Source organism: Debaryomyces hansenii (genome assembly GCF_000006445.2).
Source record: "Debaryomyces hansenii CBS767 chromosome A complete sequence".
Classification (NCBI taxonomy): domain Eukaryota; kingdom Fungi; phylum Ascomycota; class Pichiomycetes; order Serinales; family Debaryomycetaceae; genus Debaryomyces; species Debaryomyces hansenii.
Window position 1 is genome coordinate 363,669 of NC_006046.2, and position 14,927 is coordinate 378,595.

General features: G+C 35.7%; 8 protein-coding genes and 1 non-coding gene across 9 annotated transcripts; 8 read left to right on the plus strand and 1 right to left on the minus strand. All coding sequences in view use genetic code 12, as the record gives it.

Annotated features, from left to right (window-relative positions):
* Positions 1-90: 90 nt before the first annotated feature.
* On the plus strand, positions 91-2,205 carry DEHA2D04290g (DEHA2D04290p; the record flags this gene model as incomplete). Its single annotated transcript, XM_458653.1, has 1 exon — positions 91-2,205. The coding sequence occupies one exon, from the start codon at positions 91-93 to the stop codon at positions 2,203-2,205; it is 2,115 nt and encodes a 704-aa protein (XP_458653.2).
* Positions 2,206-2,531: 326 nt separating this feature from the next.
* DEHA2D04312g (DEHA2D04312p) lies at positions 2,532-4,895 on the plus strand (the record flags this gene model as incomplete). The annotated part of the gene is made up of 1 exon (XM_458655.1): positions 2,532-4,895. The coding sequence occupies one exon, from the start codon at positions 2,532-2,534 to the stop codon at positions 4,893-4,895; it is 2,364 nt and encodes a 787-aa protein (XP_458655.1).
* Positions 4,896-5,093: 198 nt separating this feature from the next.
* Positions 5,094-5,165, minus strand: DEHA2D04334r. Its single transcript has one exon. It is a non-coding gene; the product is annotated as a tRNA-Glu (tRNA).
* A 504-nt stretch (positions 5,166-5,669) lies between these two features.
* Positions 5,670-6,416, plus strand: DEHA2D04356g (DEHA2D04356p; the record flags this gene model as incomplete). Its single annotated transcript, XM_458656.1, has 1 exon — positions 5,670-6,416. The coding sequence occupies one exon, from the start codon at positions 5,670-5,672 to the stop codon at positions 6,414-6,416; it is 747 nt and encodes a 248-aa protein (XP_458656.2).
* A 481-nt stretch (positions 6,417-6,897) lies between these two features.
* Positions 6,898-7,788, plus strand: DEHA2D04378g (DEHA2D04378p; the record flags this gene model as incomplete). Its single annotated transcript, XM_458657.1, has 1 exon — positions 6,898-7,788. One exon carries the CDS (start codon positions 6,898-6,900, stop codon positions 7,786-7,788), a length of 891 nt encoding a protein of 296 aa, XP_458657.2.
* Positions 7,789-8,029: 241 nt separating this feature from the next.
* DEHA2D04400g (DEHA2D04400p) lies at positions 8,030-8,961 on the plus strand (the record flags this gene model as incomplete). Its single annotated transcript, XM_458658.1, has 2 exons — positions 8,030-8,075; positions 8,159-8,961. The coding sequence occupies 2 exons, from the start codon at positions 8,030-8,032 to the stop codon at positions 8,959-8,961; spliced, it is 849 nt and encodes a 282-aa protein (XP_458658.1).
* A 566-nt stretch (positions 8,962-9,527) lies between these two features.
* DEHA2D04422g (DEHA2D04422p) lies at positions 9,528-10,403 on the plus strand (the record flags this gene model as incomplete). Its single annotated transcript, XM_458659.1, has 1 exon — positions 9,528-10,403. The coding sequence occupies one exon, from the start codon at positions 9,528-9,530 to the stop codon at positions 10,401-10,403; it is 876 nt and encodes a 291-aa protein (XP_458659.2).
* Positions 10,404-10,549: 146 nt separating this feature from the next.
* Positions 10,550-11,380, plus strand: DEHA2D04444g (DEHA2D04444p; the record flags this gene model as incomplete). The annotated part of the gene is made up of 1 exon (XM_458660.1): positions 10,550-11,380. The coding sequence occupies one exon, from the start codon at positions 10,550-10,552 to the stop codon at positions 11,378-11,380; it is 831 nt and encodes a 276-aa protein (XP_458660.1).
* A 421-nt stretch (positions 11,381-11,801) lies between these two features.
* On the plus strand, positions 11,802-14,885 carry DEHA2D04466g (DEHA2D04466p; the record flags this gene model as incomplete). Its single annotated transcript, XM_458661.1, has 1 exon — positions 11,802-14,885. One exon carries the CDS (start codon positions 11,802-11,804, stop codon positions 14,883-14,885), a length of 3,084 nt encoding a protein of 1,027 aa, XP_458661.2.
* Between the last annotated feature and the right edge of the window lie 42 nt (positions 14,886-14,927).

A 14,927-nucleotide genomic window follows, 5' to 3' on the forward strand; every position in this document is an offset into this window, starting at 1 on the left:
TTTATACAATAAAATTGACGGGAAGACTTCAGTGTTCAATATATAGTATTTTAAAAGTAAAGAATATAGAAAGACGTTATCTTGGGCAAAATGTTTAAGAATGTTAGCATGAAAAAGATCATTATCGGCATGCTCAGCATTGGGGCATTGAGCGTTATCATTTCTTTGCACCTATTGCAATATGACGGACACGATTTGATGGCAATTGTCAAGCCTAAATATAAACCTTCAACAGAGGATATATATGATTCATATGATAATGAAGAACAAGTAGAAAAGCCTAAGGATCCTGAAAGACCCAAAGCCATGAGGGTATCTGAGATTCCTAGTAGAGAGCGGATGATTATATTCCCTAAACGATTTGAGGCTGCAGATTTGCAGGAATACTACAATAAACATTTTCAATATTTGGAACAGATCAAAGGCAAGAAACATATATTTCAGTATCTGTATGATGGTTCAATCGAGGGTGAAGCTAACAAATCCGAAGAATTGAGTACCCAGGTTGCAGAGGAAACTGAATTCCATAAGCATGCATTCAAAGTTTTCAACCCATACCCCAACATCAAAGGAGACGAAAAAAAGTGTTCAGTCATCGAAAATTCACTCAATTTAGAAGTTAGCGAGTCGAAAACAATGCAGGTATCGTTAGAGAAGGTGGTTGGCAATTTTGTTACGCAGAAGAACGAGTACTACCAAGAGTTATCACCATTTTTCCAAAAGGCCATAGAAACGCAGCTTGAAGAGCATACTATAGAGAAGTTTTGGTACAGGTTGGCCGGATCTTCCGTGTGGTTGGAACAATATGGAGTGCATTTTATGGTTTCAAGAGTGTTGTATAGTCCCAGGGGGATTCGAAATCAACCAATTCTTAGTTTGAGTTACGTACAAATCTTCAATGAGAAATGGGAGGAATTGGAAGATGTTGAATTGATTGTTCCTACAAATAATCCTGATATAGGTAATCAATTAGCAGCCGAAAAGCAATTATGGGCAAGCATCAGATATCCTGACTTTTTGCCAATCCCTATATTTCATAATGTTAACAAGCAAGATAATAGATTCTATGGCCCTGAAGATCCTAGAACTATTCTTGTTAAAAATCCGAAAGGTTTTGAGGAACCTCTAGTAGTTTTTAACGAGTTCCATAGAAAAAGCATTAAAAGAACATGGGATGAAGAACGAAGCCAGCTTACTTTAAATATCAAGCATTATAGATCTATGTTTATGGGATGGCCATGGCAATTCCAAAGAGGAAAGGTGAATATTGACGGAATACCAAGTAGAAATTTTGATGATCACCTATATACTAGAGTTGTTGAGTTGAAAAGACATAATATTCCAAGAAAAAAGGTTCAAAAGAATTGGAGTCCGTTTATTAGCTCTCACGACCATCAAATCTACCAACATGATAAGTATATTTACTTCGTTTATATGTGGTCAAATTTGGAGATCTTGAAATGTGATTTATCTGATATTTCAGGTATGACTTCACGGTGTGAATTCGATTATAGACTAAACAATAATTTGCCTGATAACGAACCAGTTGGACAGTTGAGAGGAGGCACCCAATTAATTAACGTCAACGAATTGGTCAATAACGAAAGACACAAATTTCCCCAGCTCAATTCAATTCTAAGCAATATTCCCAAGACTAGAGATATATGGATCGGGTTTGCCAGGGCCCATTTAAAGAACTGTGGGTGTGGACAAGACATATATAGACCTAACATGGTCATAATTACAAAAGATGACAACAAGTACAAGATCAGCCACATCACTTCTTTTGTATCAATGGACATACCCGTGATTGGATGGGACTTAAACAAGCCTGAAGATGCCTGTATTGGCGGCCAGCCCAACGTGCTCATACCCAACGGAATCTCTTCGTGGTCGTTCAAAAAAAACGACAAGGACAAAGACCTTGGTGCCGTGGATTATTTAACTTTGTCGTTCTCTCTTGCTGACTATACCGTGGGCATTATCCATTTAAGAGGCTTGCTAAACGATATATTCAACCTCGACAAAAAGGCAGCACACTCAAACCACAAACTCTTTGAATCGCTGCGCATTGATTCAGTTGGATACAATAATGACAATGTAAACTGTGCCTTACAACTGTCCATTCAATTTTGTAAGGAGTACGGTGAAGCGGAACTGAAAAAGGCTAAGAGTATTGCAAACTCTGAAGCAGCACCAAACTGATTACACATTCTACCTTATAAAACATTTTCTCCTCTAAATGTTTATATTTATCTCGTATAGAATAATTTGTATTGTCTGTTTAGGAATCTACATTCGAGTCGTCATTGTGTTCGAATTCCAATTTGCAATAATTTGCAATTACTTTGTATGGAACATTTTTGGGCAGAATTAAATCCGCGACTGAGGGCTGTGCTCCTCAAAAGAAAAAATTGGTTTAAGTATCGTATGGCAGTTTACCCATTTGGTGATTCAGACATCAAGGGTATTATTTTCTTATTTCAGCAGATAAAGCTAAAGAAGGTGTATTGGCTCAAGACAAGTAATTCATGATGCCCCTTAGAAGGTATACTAAGTCGTTTATCTTAGTGATTGCAATTGTATTCAGTGTCGTATTGTTATATCAGATTGGTGAATATAATCAGAATGATTTGATGGGCTCGTTCAAATACGCATATAATCAAGGATCAACCGACATAAAGAAGGATTTAACGAATCAGGTTATATTTCCCAGAGATTTTCCCCTTCAAAAAGAAGAATTAAAGGTGTACGTGAAACAGAACTTCAACTTAACGGACTTCGACAATAGTAAGTTGTTTAAAAATGAAGTCAGTAAGCCTGATATTCCATCGTCAAAGTTCACCAAGCACAATTTGACGGTTTTCAATAGTGATACTAATATTAAACTTAATTTGAAGAAATGTGAGGCCAAATTACAGTCGACTTCGGTTATTGAGATAGACAAGGCTAAAAATATCGGTGTATCATTACCGGAAATCTTGACAAACTTCCTTAAGGAGTGTGAAACGAATCCATATTATAAGGAGTTATCGCCGTTTTTCATTGATGAACTCAAGTTGCAGTTGAAGTTCAATGTGGTAGAGAAATATTGGTACAGACTAGCGGGATCTTCCGTGTGGTTGGAACAATATGGTGTTCATTTCATGATTTCAAGAATACTCTACAGTCCTAAGGGTGCCAGGAACCAGCCTATTATATCATTGACATACGCGCAAATTTTCTCAAAGGATTGGAAGGAGCTTACCAATACAAAGTTGATTGTGCCTACGAACTATATTGAAGGAATGGAAGACACTGAAGTGATTGACGACCAGAGATTTGAAGCATTGAAGTTTCCATATTTCTTACCTATTCCTTTCTGGCATGATTACGATAATGTTGAACACAAATACTACGGACCCGAAGATCCAAGAATTTTACTCGTTAAGAACACTAAAGGATATTTGGAACCTTTAATAATTTTCAATGCTTATCATCGTAAATTATCACGTTATGATGATGACGAGGACGATGGCTTAGTTTTAAAGCAAGACTTCTACAGGTCCATGTTTATGAGTTGGCCATGGCAGTTCCAAAAAGGTAAACCGAATACCGATGGTATGGGCAATAAGGAATTTGACGATAAGCTTTATAATAAGGCCATTGAATTAAAGATTAAGAACATACCAAGACAAAAGAAGCAGAAAAATTGGACCCCATTTATTAGTGATAACTTAAGAACTATACACGGTTATGATAAATTCGTTAATTTTGTTTACAGGTGGGCCAATTTTGAAGTTTTGAAATGTGATTTGATCGATGATTCGGGAAGTTGTTCGTTTACCTATAGATTAAACCATAGAATATCCACGGAATCACAAGTTGGACCATTAAGAGGTGGTACTGAATTGAAAAATATAAACGATCTTATCAGAACTCAAACAGACTTACCACTTGAAAAGCTATTACCACCACATAGAGAAATTTGGGTTGGCTTTGCGAGAGCTCATTTAGATAAGTGTGGATGTGGCAATAATATGTACAGACCAAATATGGTGGTTCTTGTTAAGGATTCAATTTCAACCAAAAAAGATGTAAAGGACCCGAAATCACCTAAAGTGATCAAAGATTTTTATAAGATCAGTCATATTAGTTCGTCGATATCCTTGGACATACCCATAATTGGCTGGGACTTAGAAAATCCAAGGGATGTTTGCATAGGGTCAAATATCTTAATTCCAAACGGTATTTCTTCATGGAATATTAAATCTATAAGAGAAAATGCTAAAACAGGTTTCTTTGAAACTGATGATTATATGACATTATCTTTGTCTATTTCAGATTTCACTGTCCATACAATAAATATAAAGGGATTATTGAACCAAATTTTAAACTTGAATGATAAATCCTTGTTCATGCCAATTGATAGTGACTCAGAAGATGAATCTTTTTCCACAAATATCAAAAACTTGAATATACCAGATGCAAGTATAGTTGATGACCCCCGTAGGAATAATTTGTTATGGCTTACAGGATATAATAATGATAACGTACTTTGTGCGTTGGATAGTTCAGCCAAATTTTGTTCTGCTTACGGTATTGCAAATGAAAAGAATTCCCAAGATGACAGTGAAGATTATGATTATGATCTTAATGATGATTTCATTGACCCTAACGTATCCAAATACGAACAGGAACTATATTTATACAAGCTTAATGAAGAATTAAAAAAAAGGCCGAGCAGAATAAATTCGAGACCACCATCTAGACAGATGTCTCCAGATCGTAACTCTGATAGACAATCGAAAGCATATCCAGACGACAACGATGATGCTGATGAGGGAAATACGAACAAATTCAAACAAGGTATTTCAAACCCTAATGACCCTGAAAAGTCTTCTAATTCAGACTAATAATGAATTTCGAAGTAACTTATTTATTAATTACTTTTAACACTCGCTTGCATTATTTACTTCTCTTATATACTACTTATATTTATTACAGTTAAATAGAATTAAAATGTTTTAAATTTATTGAATAGTGTAAGTTGTAGTGAACTGCATAATGACTATGAGAAATTGTGATGCAAAAAAAAGCAAAAAAGAAATGTTCTCCGATACCGGGAATCGAACCCGGATCATGGCATGGAGAGTGCCATGTGATAGCCATTACACTATATCGGACTTTCTTGTGTTAGACATTAAATTGTTATATAATGAGTAGTTTACAATTGAAATATCTTTTTGTTATTACACTTGGTTAATACGTAACAAATGAATTACAACTATACATATATATACCAATGGTCATACATCTGTTGATATCTGTTATAATGTTATACGAATATAATAATTAATAATAGTCCCTCTGTTGCAAATAGTTCAAATCACTTAGCACATATAGGGTTAAGATAATTATGTATCAAATAAAATACTTATAAATATCCCGTATTATGTCAAGTTGTATCTCCAATGGTTTTCATTGTGTTTTTGTTTTTTATTAGTATTAATTTATATTAATTTTGAGTTTGTACAATTTTGGATGTATTTTTTATTTTCGAACCACAATAATAGTGAATTATCATAAACCTATTGATTTTGCACCCATCAAATATTAGTATTGTTTTTAATAAGAAATTAATAAATTTTCTGTTTTCCATTATTGACAATAGTACTTGCTAATCTAGAATGCCAATTGAACTTATCCTTTCCCCTCTAATGAGACCTGTGGTCTTAGCTAAATCTATTTTATTTAGTCCTCACAGACGAGCATCTCGGTATATTCCTACAATCATTGATTTACCAGAAGAAAATATTTCCCAATACGCTGTATTGAGAAGATTTGGATCTGGATCCAAGATATTTGATGTTTACGATACTGACAATGGTAATGAGCCACTTGGTCCTAGCGACCCATCGAAAAAGCTTTTCTGGTTTGTTAGATCAAGGGCCGTTAAAGGAGCATACAGAATGTATTCATCTGCAATAACTGGTACTGGGGAAAATGGTGAAGATGAACCTGTTGCTGCCATCAGAGCTGGTTTGAGATCAAATGTCTTGTTAATTAGAGCACCTGAAGCACCTGCCGCTGAATTAGGTTGGCATATTATTGGGCATAAAGTCGATGCCATCGACAGTTATAGAATGTTTACTTTAGCGGATGGAGCCACCTATCAATGGACTAGCAAAGGTATGTGGCTAGAAAAAGTTCACAACCAAGGAGAAAAGGAATCCGAAGTTAGAGAAAGAATCGCTCAAGTCATCCCAAATGGAGGCAACGGTTTCACTTTGAAAGTCAACGAAGCCAAAATCCCAAGAGAAATGGCCCTTGGTAGTGCATTATGCTCTCATATTGACCAATGGAATACAAACATTCTGGTTGGTGGTATTTACTATGCAAGGCAACCAAATCAAGTTCGTTGGAAAAGAGATTAGCTGTACTAATTGATATTCTTAGTGTTGCTTTCTATTTTTTTTTGTAACTACAAGTATACTCCATGATATATGATTCTATAATAAGGGTATAGAATCTATATTTATAGTTTAAGTGTGTAGTTTTTATTAGAATAAATATCCTTGTTAAAAATAATCACGTAACAGAAGGCGAATCTTAAAAAGGCACCTTCCCGGTCCTTTATCAGATGAAATCCCTATTAGACTGGAAGTTTTCATTCTGATACACCAATGCACCAATTATAATGCAAGTCTTGGACAAATATTGACATGGTGCTGATAATAGATTGCAATGGCTGAAATTGGAAGGTTGCGAAATTTAATATCAAATTTGAATCGCAGGAAATACGAGTCTATGCTTGTTGACTAGACTTTCCACTGCAGGACGTGAATCAGTCTATTGTATAAGAGTAGAGTGAGATCATGAAGTTTCTTGTTTGTTAGAAATCACAAAAAATCGAATATGAAATTAACCGTAGTAGATTTTATATATTTTTTGAAACTCTCGTTATTACTACGAGAAATTTTTGCATCTTCGCTTGATGATGAAGAATGCATCGAAAGTGAAGAGTCCGATTATACGGGAGAAAACTCTGTTGTAAAGAGGACTTCTAACAAGGAATATACAGAAACGGCGACCAGTATTGTTTACATATATTCACCACAAACTTCTTTCAACTCGCTGATGGGGTTGGGACACCCGACTACAATACTAATTGCTTCAACGCATATTGAGGTTGTTACCATCACCCCGGGATTAGTTGATTCTAAAGAATCTTATACATCAGAACTCGGCAGTGCAGTTGCACAAACGATACCCAATGAAGTTTTGTCAAAAATTACTACAATTTGTTCTAGTTGTTCAACATCAACGAATAACAATAAGAACACAGCAGAATCCATTTTATCAATTGAGTCCCAATCTGACAATTCGAATTCCGCTGTCACATTCCATGGAAGCACGATCGCTGCATCGTCAGCTGGAATTGCTTCGAGACATTCAGAAGCTTCAAACTCCTCAAGCTATAATCCCGTATCTACTAGACAGACTTCATCAATAATTGACCAAAATTCCTGTGGTACAGACACATGTCTTTCTACCAATTCCACTAGTACCACCACAAGAAACGTGCGTACCCTGTCATCTGCCTCCCAAAAGTTGACCAACTCCCAAAGTAGTGAAACAGAATCTTCCACCAAAGTCACAAACATCAAAACTACCCAGATCCAGTCTTCTTCGAAATCTTCTGTTGGCACAACATCGTATCACTACTTTGATTCTGCTGGCCACCAAAAAGTACTCAATTTCCCTTTTTTTTTTGCATTGCTTCTAATTGATTACACTTTTTTCTAATACTACTTGATATTAACCCAATTCTTAAATTCTCTTTCTATTGACATCATATAGCCCTTTAAACCTAATATATTGTTCATTTATGTTGCTTCAATATACAATATTTGCAATAATTGGCAGAGGTCGTGTAAGCCACAGGAAGTTTTTTAATGTAAAACCCATCTACTTAAAATTTAATACGATATAAAATTTTTTCTTTTCTTCCCATTAGATTTTTAAAAGAATAAATAATATATCAATAATGACTGAACCAAATAAGATTTTCGTTAGACCATTAGCATTTGAAGGTATGTTGTGGGTTTTTTTATGGAAGGGAGATGAATTAGATTCAAGGAAGGCAAAAGGCAAAAAATACTAACAGATTATTTAGTTGAACGTGAACAAGTTGAAGCACATTTCAGTGACGTTGGTCCTCTTACCGATGTCCAATTAATGAGAGGCTTTGCTTTCGTTACTTTCGAAAATGAAGAAGACGCTAAGCGTGCTGTTGAAACCTTAGATAACACTGATTTTGAAGGACAACCATTGCAAATCGAATTCGCACGTGAAAAGAAAGAAGATACCAGAGGTCAATTTAGAGTTAAGGTTACCAATTTACCAGATGGTACAGCATGGCAAGATTTTAAGGACTTTGTCAGAGATAGAACCGAATTGGCTCCTACCTTTGCCAAAGTTTTCAGAAATTACGACACTGACGAAGTCATTGGTGCTTTAGAATTTGGCTCAGCCGATGAATTAGCTACCGTCATTCCATTGTTAAACGAATCCGAATTCCAAGGTGCCGTTTTAGCAGCTGAAGAAGATACTTCTCCATTCGTTCCACCTCCACCAAGAAGAGGTGGTTTCAGAGGTGGCCGTGGTGACTTCAGAGGTGGCTTCAGAGGTGGCCGTGGCGACTTCAGAGGTGGCCGTGGTGACTTCAGAGGCGGTTTCAGAGGTGGCCGTGGTGACTTCAGAGGTGGCTTCAGAGGTGGCCGTGGCGATTTCAGAGGTGGCCGTGGTGACTTCAGAGGCGGTTTCAGAGGTGGCCGTGGCGACTTTAGAGGTGGCCGTGGTGACTTTAGAGGTGGCCGTGGTGACTTCAGAGGTGGCCGTGGTGGATTTGACCGTAGAGACGAAGGTGGATACGAAAGAGATTCATACGTCCGTGACAGATCTCCAACCCGTTATTGAGATCTCAAGTAAGTAAACTTGGTTATTAAGATTTAGATTTTAAGCAATCCTATTGAAATAGAGCAAATATATTAAAATTGAAGCCTTATATTGTGGGCTTATCGTGGATCTTGAATTAATAATCGAGGCTAGAACTTGTTGGGATGGAACTATTTTTTTATTGTGAATTTTTTGGTTGTTACTATATTATATTGTTGTTTAATTTGTTGTATATCTTATCTTAACTGTATATGGTACCGTAACTAAGTGGAAAGAAAACGTGGATTGTTTTTCATCCTAAATTTATATAAGTGGATTAAGAGAGATATCGTTGTATTTGCCAGAAGATTTTGAAGTTTTCAATTCCTTTAAAATGTATTATTATCAATTTTCTTTGAATGCACAAAGTTCTTGTTGTCACATAGATTTCACCTTTGAAACATTATTTGATTCTATCTAGAGATTTTATAGAGATTATAGTGCTTATGTTAATAAATATGAGACCTGTATATACCAGATTTAGAGCATTTATTTCTGTATGATGGACTTTTTCATTCACCTTGTAGGAAAGAAGGCACTATAGGCAGATGGACGACGGAATAGTTAGCTACGGAGAGCATCCATTGAACCGGTTGAAGTTCTTCCAGTTCGACAAATCGAACGATGTGACTCTTTTGCTAATTCATGGTGGAGCATGGAGGGATCCTAATAACACATACAACGATTTCAAAGATATGATTAGCCATATACAAAAGAACCAATATGCAGCTAAATATAATCTAATTGCCATGAATTATAGGTTGTCGCCAGAGGTTAAGCATCCATTTCATTTATGGGATGTACTAGAGGGCCTACAATTTTTGGTGCAAAATTACGATATCCATAAAATTCTGATTGCAGGACATTCAGTAGGTGCTACCTTAATGTTGCAATTACTAGACTACAACAAGATACTTGATACAGGCTTTCAGATCCTCGTGGAGGATCTGAAAGCCGACAAAAATCGTACAGAAACAGATTTGCATGTTCCACTGAAAAAAGAACGAATTCTAATGAATGAAGCTATGGAAAAGCTTCAATTAAGAACGTTCTGCTTTATTGATGGAATCTACGATATTACTCAACTAATTAGCGAATATGGATGTCCTTATGAAAGCTTTGTCAATAATGCATTTTCATCTCCTGAACAATACGCAGAAGCTACACAATTATCCTCCTCCACTGTAGATGTTGGAAGTCCCTTCAGCTACAATACACATCTGGCCAACGTTCGGAACGAATTGAATCTAGTAATTCTTCAATCTAACAAAGATGAACTTCTTTCGATGAGACAGACTAATTTATTTATTGAATACTTGACTCAGAAGAACCTAAACTTCAAACCTTTTGTAGGTGAATGGGGAGGCCACGAACATGTATATAGACACGAAGACGTAGCCAATATAGTGTTAGATAGCATATAATCTATCTACATAGTAAAGAAATTGGTAGTAAATATGCGTGCACTTGTCACAAAAAAATTCCACCAGAAAAAATGAAAATTATTTGATTCATCATCTGGTGGAAGACAACGTAAAATTTGAAAAGTTATAATACACTATAGAATAAGATGTCAGCCTCTGTTATCAAGTCATGGGCAGATGCCGAAGACGAAATTCCGACCCCAGAAATTACCACTAACCCAGATGGAACCAAGACAGTTGTTAGTTACAGACTTAATGCTAATGGACAGAAAGTTAAAATAACCCAAAAGATCAAAGAAGTTAAGGTGAAAGAAAAAGTCCATCCATTAATTGCACAACGTAAGAACTGGGCAAAGTATGGTAAAGAAAAAAATACACCACCAGGACCAGATACAAGAACCACTCAATTAGGTGAAAAAGTCGAATTGAAATTGGGTACATCATGGAAAGAAATTGAAAAACAAGAAGAAGAATCGAAAGAAGAACAAAAGGCACAATTGGTTTCTACGCAAAGAATCAAATGTAGAACTTGTGGTGGTGATCATTTCACCTCTAAGTGTCCATTTAAAGACACTCTTATTAGTGATTCTACTGACGCTTCAAATGCTGCTACTCCAGAACCAGCTGATGACGGTATGAATGCACCAGGCAAGTATGTTCCAAGACACTTAAGAAAGGATGCCAATGGTAACATGCCAGCCAAGGATTTGAAGGATAGAGACGACTCTACAACTTTGAAGATCTCACAATTGAACAGTATTGTTGACGAAGATATGTTGAGAAATGAATTACTTGGTAGATACGGTCCATTCCAAAGAGCTATTGTGGTCAGAAATAGAGAAACCGGTGAATCAAGAGGTTTTGCTTACGTTACATTTGCTACTGAATCTAAGGCCGAGGAAGCTTTGAACGACTTGAACGGAAAGGGTTACCACTCTTTAATTTTACACTTAGAATGGTCCAAAAAGAGAAAATAATCCTCCCGACAAGAATCTTTGCTCTTTTTATAACTGTATTTTAGCGAATGAAGATTGGGTATTATGCATTGGATGATTTCAAACGGACTAACGAATTTATCATTTTTTCTCCATACATACTTATTTTCTTCTTGTTTTTCCTTTATATTGACATATAATTGCTACGTAGCATAAGTTTATACATATACTGTTGTGTATTAATAAATTAACTAGTAAGAATTGCTCTTATAATTTTGCAATTTCATATTATTCGAGATTTTTAAATTCGGGATGTTCTAAAAAAAGGTTCCGCTCCTAGCAATAAAATAATTAGTTGGTAGATGTTCGTTTATAGGGAAGGTCAACAGTTATTATTGTAAAAACTTGCTTATTATACATATTAGAGTGGTAATACCTTACGAATACTGGTCTTTTAAGTATAATGTCGGTACAATTATCAACGCCGCCATTGAGCAAAGATAAAAGCTCTGAGAAGTCTACCACACCAAAGTCCAGTAAGAAGAAGTTTTTCAGTAACTTATTGCATCGGAAGAATAAAAACGAAACATCACCGAATCTGGGGCTGAACAATGGATTGAAATCTCGTTCGTCTTCGGCCAGTACTAAGGTTAGTTCTTCCCCGTCATTAACGAATAAACTTAAACGTCAATCCTGGGTTTCTAATAATAGCAAAAGAACAAGTAGGTCTCAGGTTAGAGGGCGCTCAAAGGGACCGGATGTATCAGGCAATTGCATAGATGATGATGATGATAGTGTATTTAATTATGCTGAAGAAGACGAAATTGAAGATAGTCGCAATGTCTTTGATATGACCTCATCATTGTCATCATTGTCACACGCTATGTCTTCCCATTCCCTTAATGAGCTTGGTGTCAGGCATAATAATTCCTCAAACACAAACATCGGGGACATGATTAATCTGACTATGCAATCCACCGATGCACAACCGCAACCCTGGGATGGCTTAACTCCCGAATCTTTGGTTGTGCCGCAATATGTGAAAACTCACAGAAGAAACAAACATAGTCCAAGAGCGTTGAATAATTTGTTCTTAGCACAAGAGTTAAACGTCGAATCGTGTGCTTCGAAGAATCATAATGATAATGATAGCATTTCTAGTGAGAGTTTGAAACAAGGAACCTCGAGTGATGATGATCATGACGAAATTCTTTATGAGCATGAAACACAGGCCACAAGTGAGTTCTTTTCCGATTCTCAAGGATATTCTAAAAGACCAGCTCATAAAAGAAAAAATAAGAACGATTTTAATGAAGTTTATGTTATGGAATTCAGCAGAGATGGAAAATATTTAGCAGTCGCCGGTCGAAATTCAATAATTAAAATTTGGAAAGTGATATCATCTCCCTTAAGCAGATTGGAACAAAAGAATGCGGAGTCACTGAACGAAAACAGCAAATCAAAGAAAACAAACAAGAATCTTTATAAGGGGGCACCAGTTTTTCATCAAGCTCCAGTGAGAGTTTTTAAAGGTCATACTCATAGCGTTTTATCTTTAGATTGGAGTAAAAACAATTTCTTAATTTCTGGTAGTATGGATAGACTGGTTAAATTGTGGCATGTAGATAGACTGGATTGTCTAGAAACTTTTCAAAATGACGATTTTGTAACTACAGTCAAATTTCATCCAATGGATGATAGGTTTTTCTTAAGTGGATCTTTAGATAATCAAGTACGGCTTTGGTCAATTTTAGAGAAGAACATAGCATATAATAAGGATTTAGGTGATGATATTTTGATTACAGCTGCTTCTTTTACACCTGATGGCCAGCATTGTATTGTCGGTGGATTTAATGGCTCAATTTTTGCATTAGAAATCAATGGGTTGCATGTAATTAATAGGTTCGAAGTGAAAGAGAAATCTTTCGTACATTCATTTCATAACAAGAATGGTAACAAAATTACTGGAATTAAGATTTTTGAGAGTAGAGAATACTCGAGACTAAAGATTATAGATGATGATCCTTTGGCAAAATGGAATTTTTTGATTACAACGAATGATTCGAAAATTAGATTAGTGAATTCTGATCTGAAAAAATTAGTAACCAGATTTAAGGGTTTAACTAATACCAGCTCGTCAATAGTTGCAGACATGACCGATGACTTCCATTATATTGTATCAGGATCTGAAGATCACTGGTGCTACGTTTGGGAAAATAATAATTCAATTATCAATAATAAATTAAAATTAGCTTTAAAGGACTTGGTTTTAGAAGGCAAAAACCACATTAATGATTTGCAAAGTAAACATAAATCATATGCAAAATTAATTCATAAAAATCCTTTAATGAAAAAGTTAAACGTTCAAAAGTTCTTGGATGATGAAAACGCGATTGAATATGTTGCAAACGAAAATAATAGTTACGTGGCATTTCATCCACATCATTCGAAGGTTAATGTTGCAGTTTTTGCTCCTGAAAATACTAAAAAATTATTAGAACTATCGGATGATCTAATATTTGAATTAATTAAGAGAGGTAAAAAGTATAATTTGGGTGGGGTTGAAGATGACAAGTCTCTTGAAAATGATAACCCAGATGATTTTTCAAGTGAAATTGGCGTAAATGGGGGCCATATTATTATCACAACGGATCAATACGGATTGATTAGGGTCTTCAGACAAGATTCGGCTTACGAAGTTAGAAAAAAATTGAGAGATATCCTTAAACTGAAGAAAGAAAACTGTTCAAAACTTAAGAGTGACTCTAAAGTTAATTCATGTAACCAATTGTGCGATTCAAAGACGAATAAGAATAATCTGAGATTAGATTTGCCTCGAAGCCGTAGTACAAGACTGGCAAATAACAGAAGTCTAAGTCCTTCGAATGATGGATACTTCGCTTTGAAAAATAAACTTCATAGCAGAATTAAAGGAAACAGTAACGGAATTTCAAATACTAGTAGCAGCTTATCGACCATGGATGGTAAATCGTCGAATCCTGGTACACCATCAAGTATGTATCAAATTTCAGACCATAGATCGTCTTCCCAGTCAAATTTACCACGATTCGTTTCTTCGAGCTCATTAGTCAACGGTGCAACACTGCATAATACATCGTCATCGGGGATAATGTCGCAAGTAGATGCAACCGTAGATATAAGAAATGACGATATTGACTCTATTTCTATGTCTGAAAAATCATATATACCAGAAACTGGGAATACTAGCTTAAATGCTCCCGAATCAGCTTATACTTTGACACTCACGCCAAGTAATGATAATAAATCAAGTAGAACATTAACTGCTACACCTCCTGTTTCTTCTACCAAAACCGAAGTGTTTCCAGCTCTTGATAATCAAAAGAAAGGTATTCCATTATTAATTAACACGGGAAGCACTGTTGACAATAAAGAGGATAAATCTGAGATTATTAATTTTCACACTCTGGCAAATGATAGTATAAATATGGATCGAGCCTTTGAGGGCCCAAATTCGAACAACAGTTCATTTTATAATGCTGAGAATAATACGAGAGGTAGAATGTAAAGGATTAGTTACGAGATTATATCGGATTATGTATATTGTATA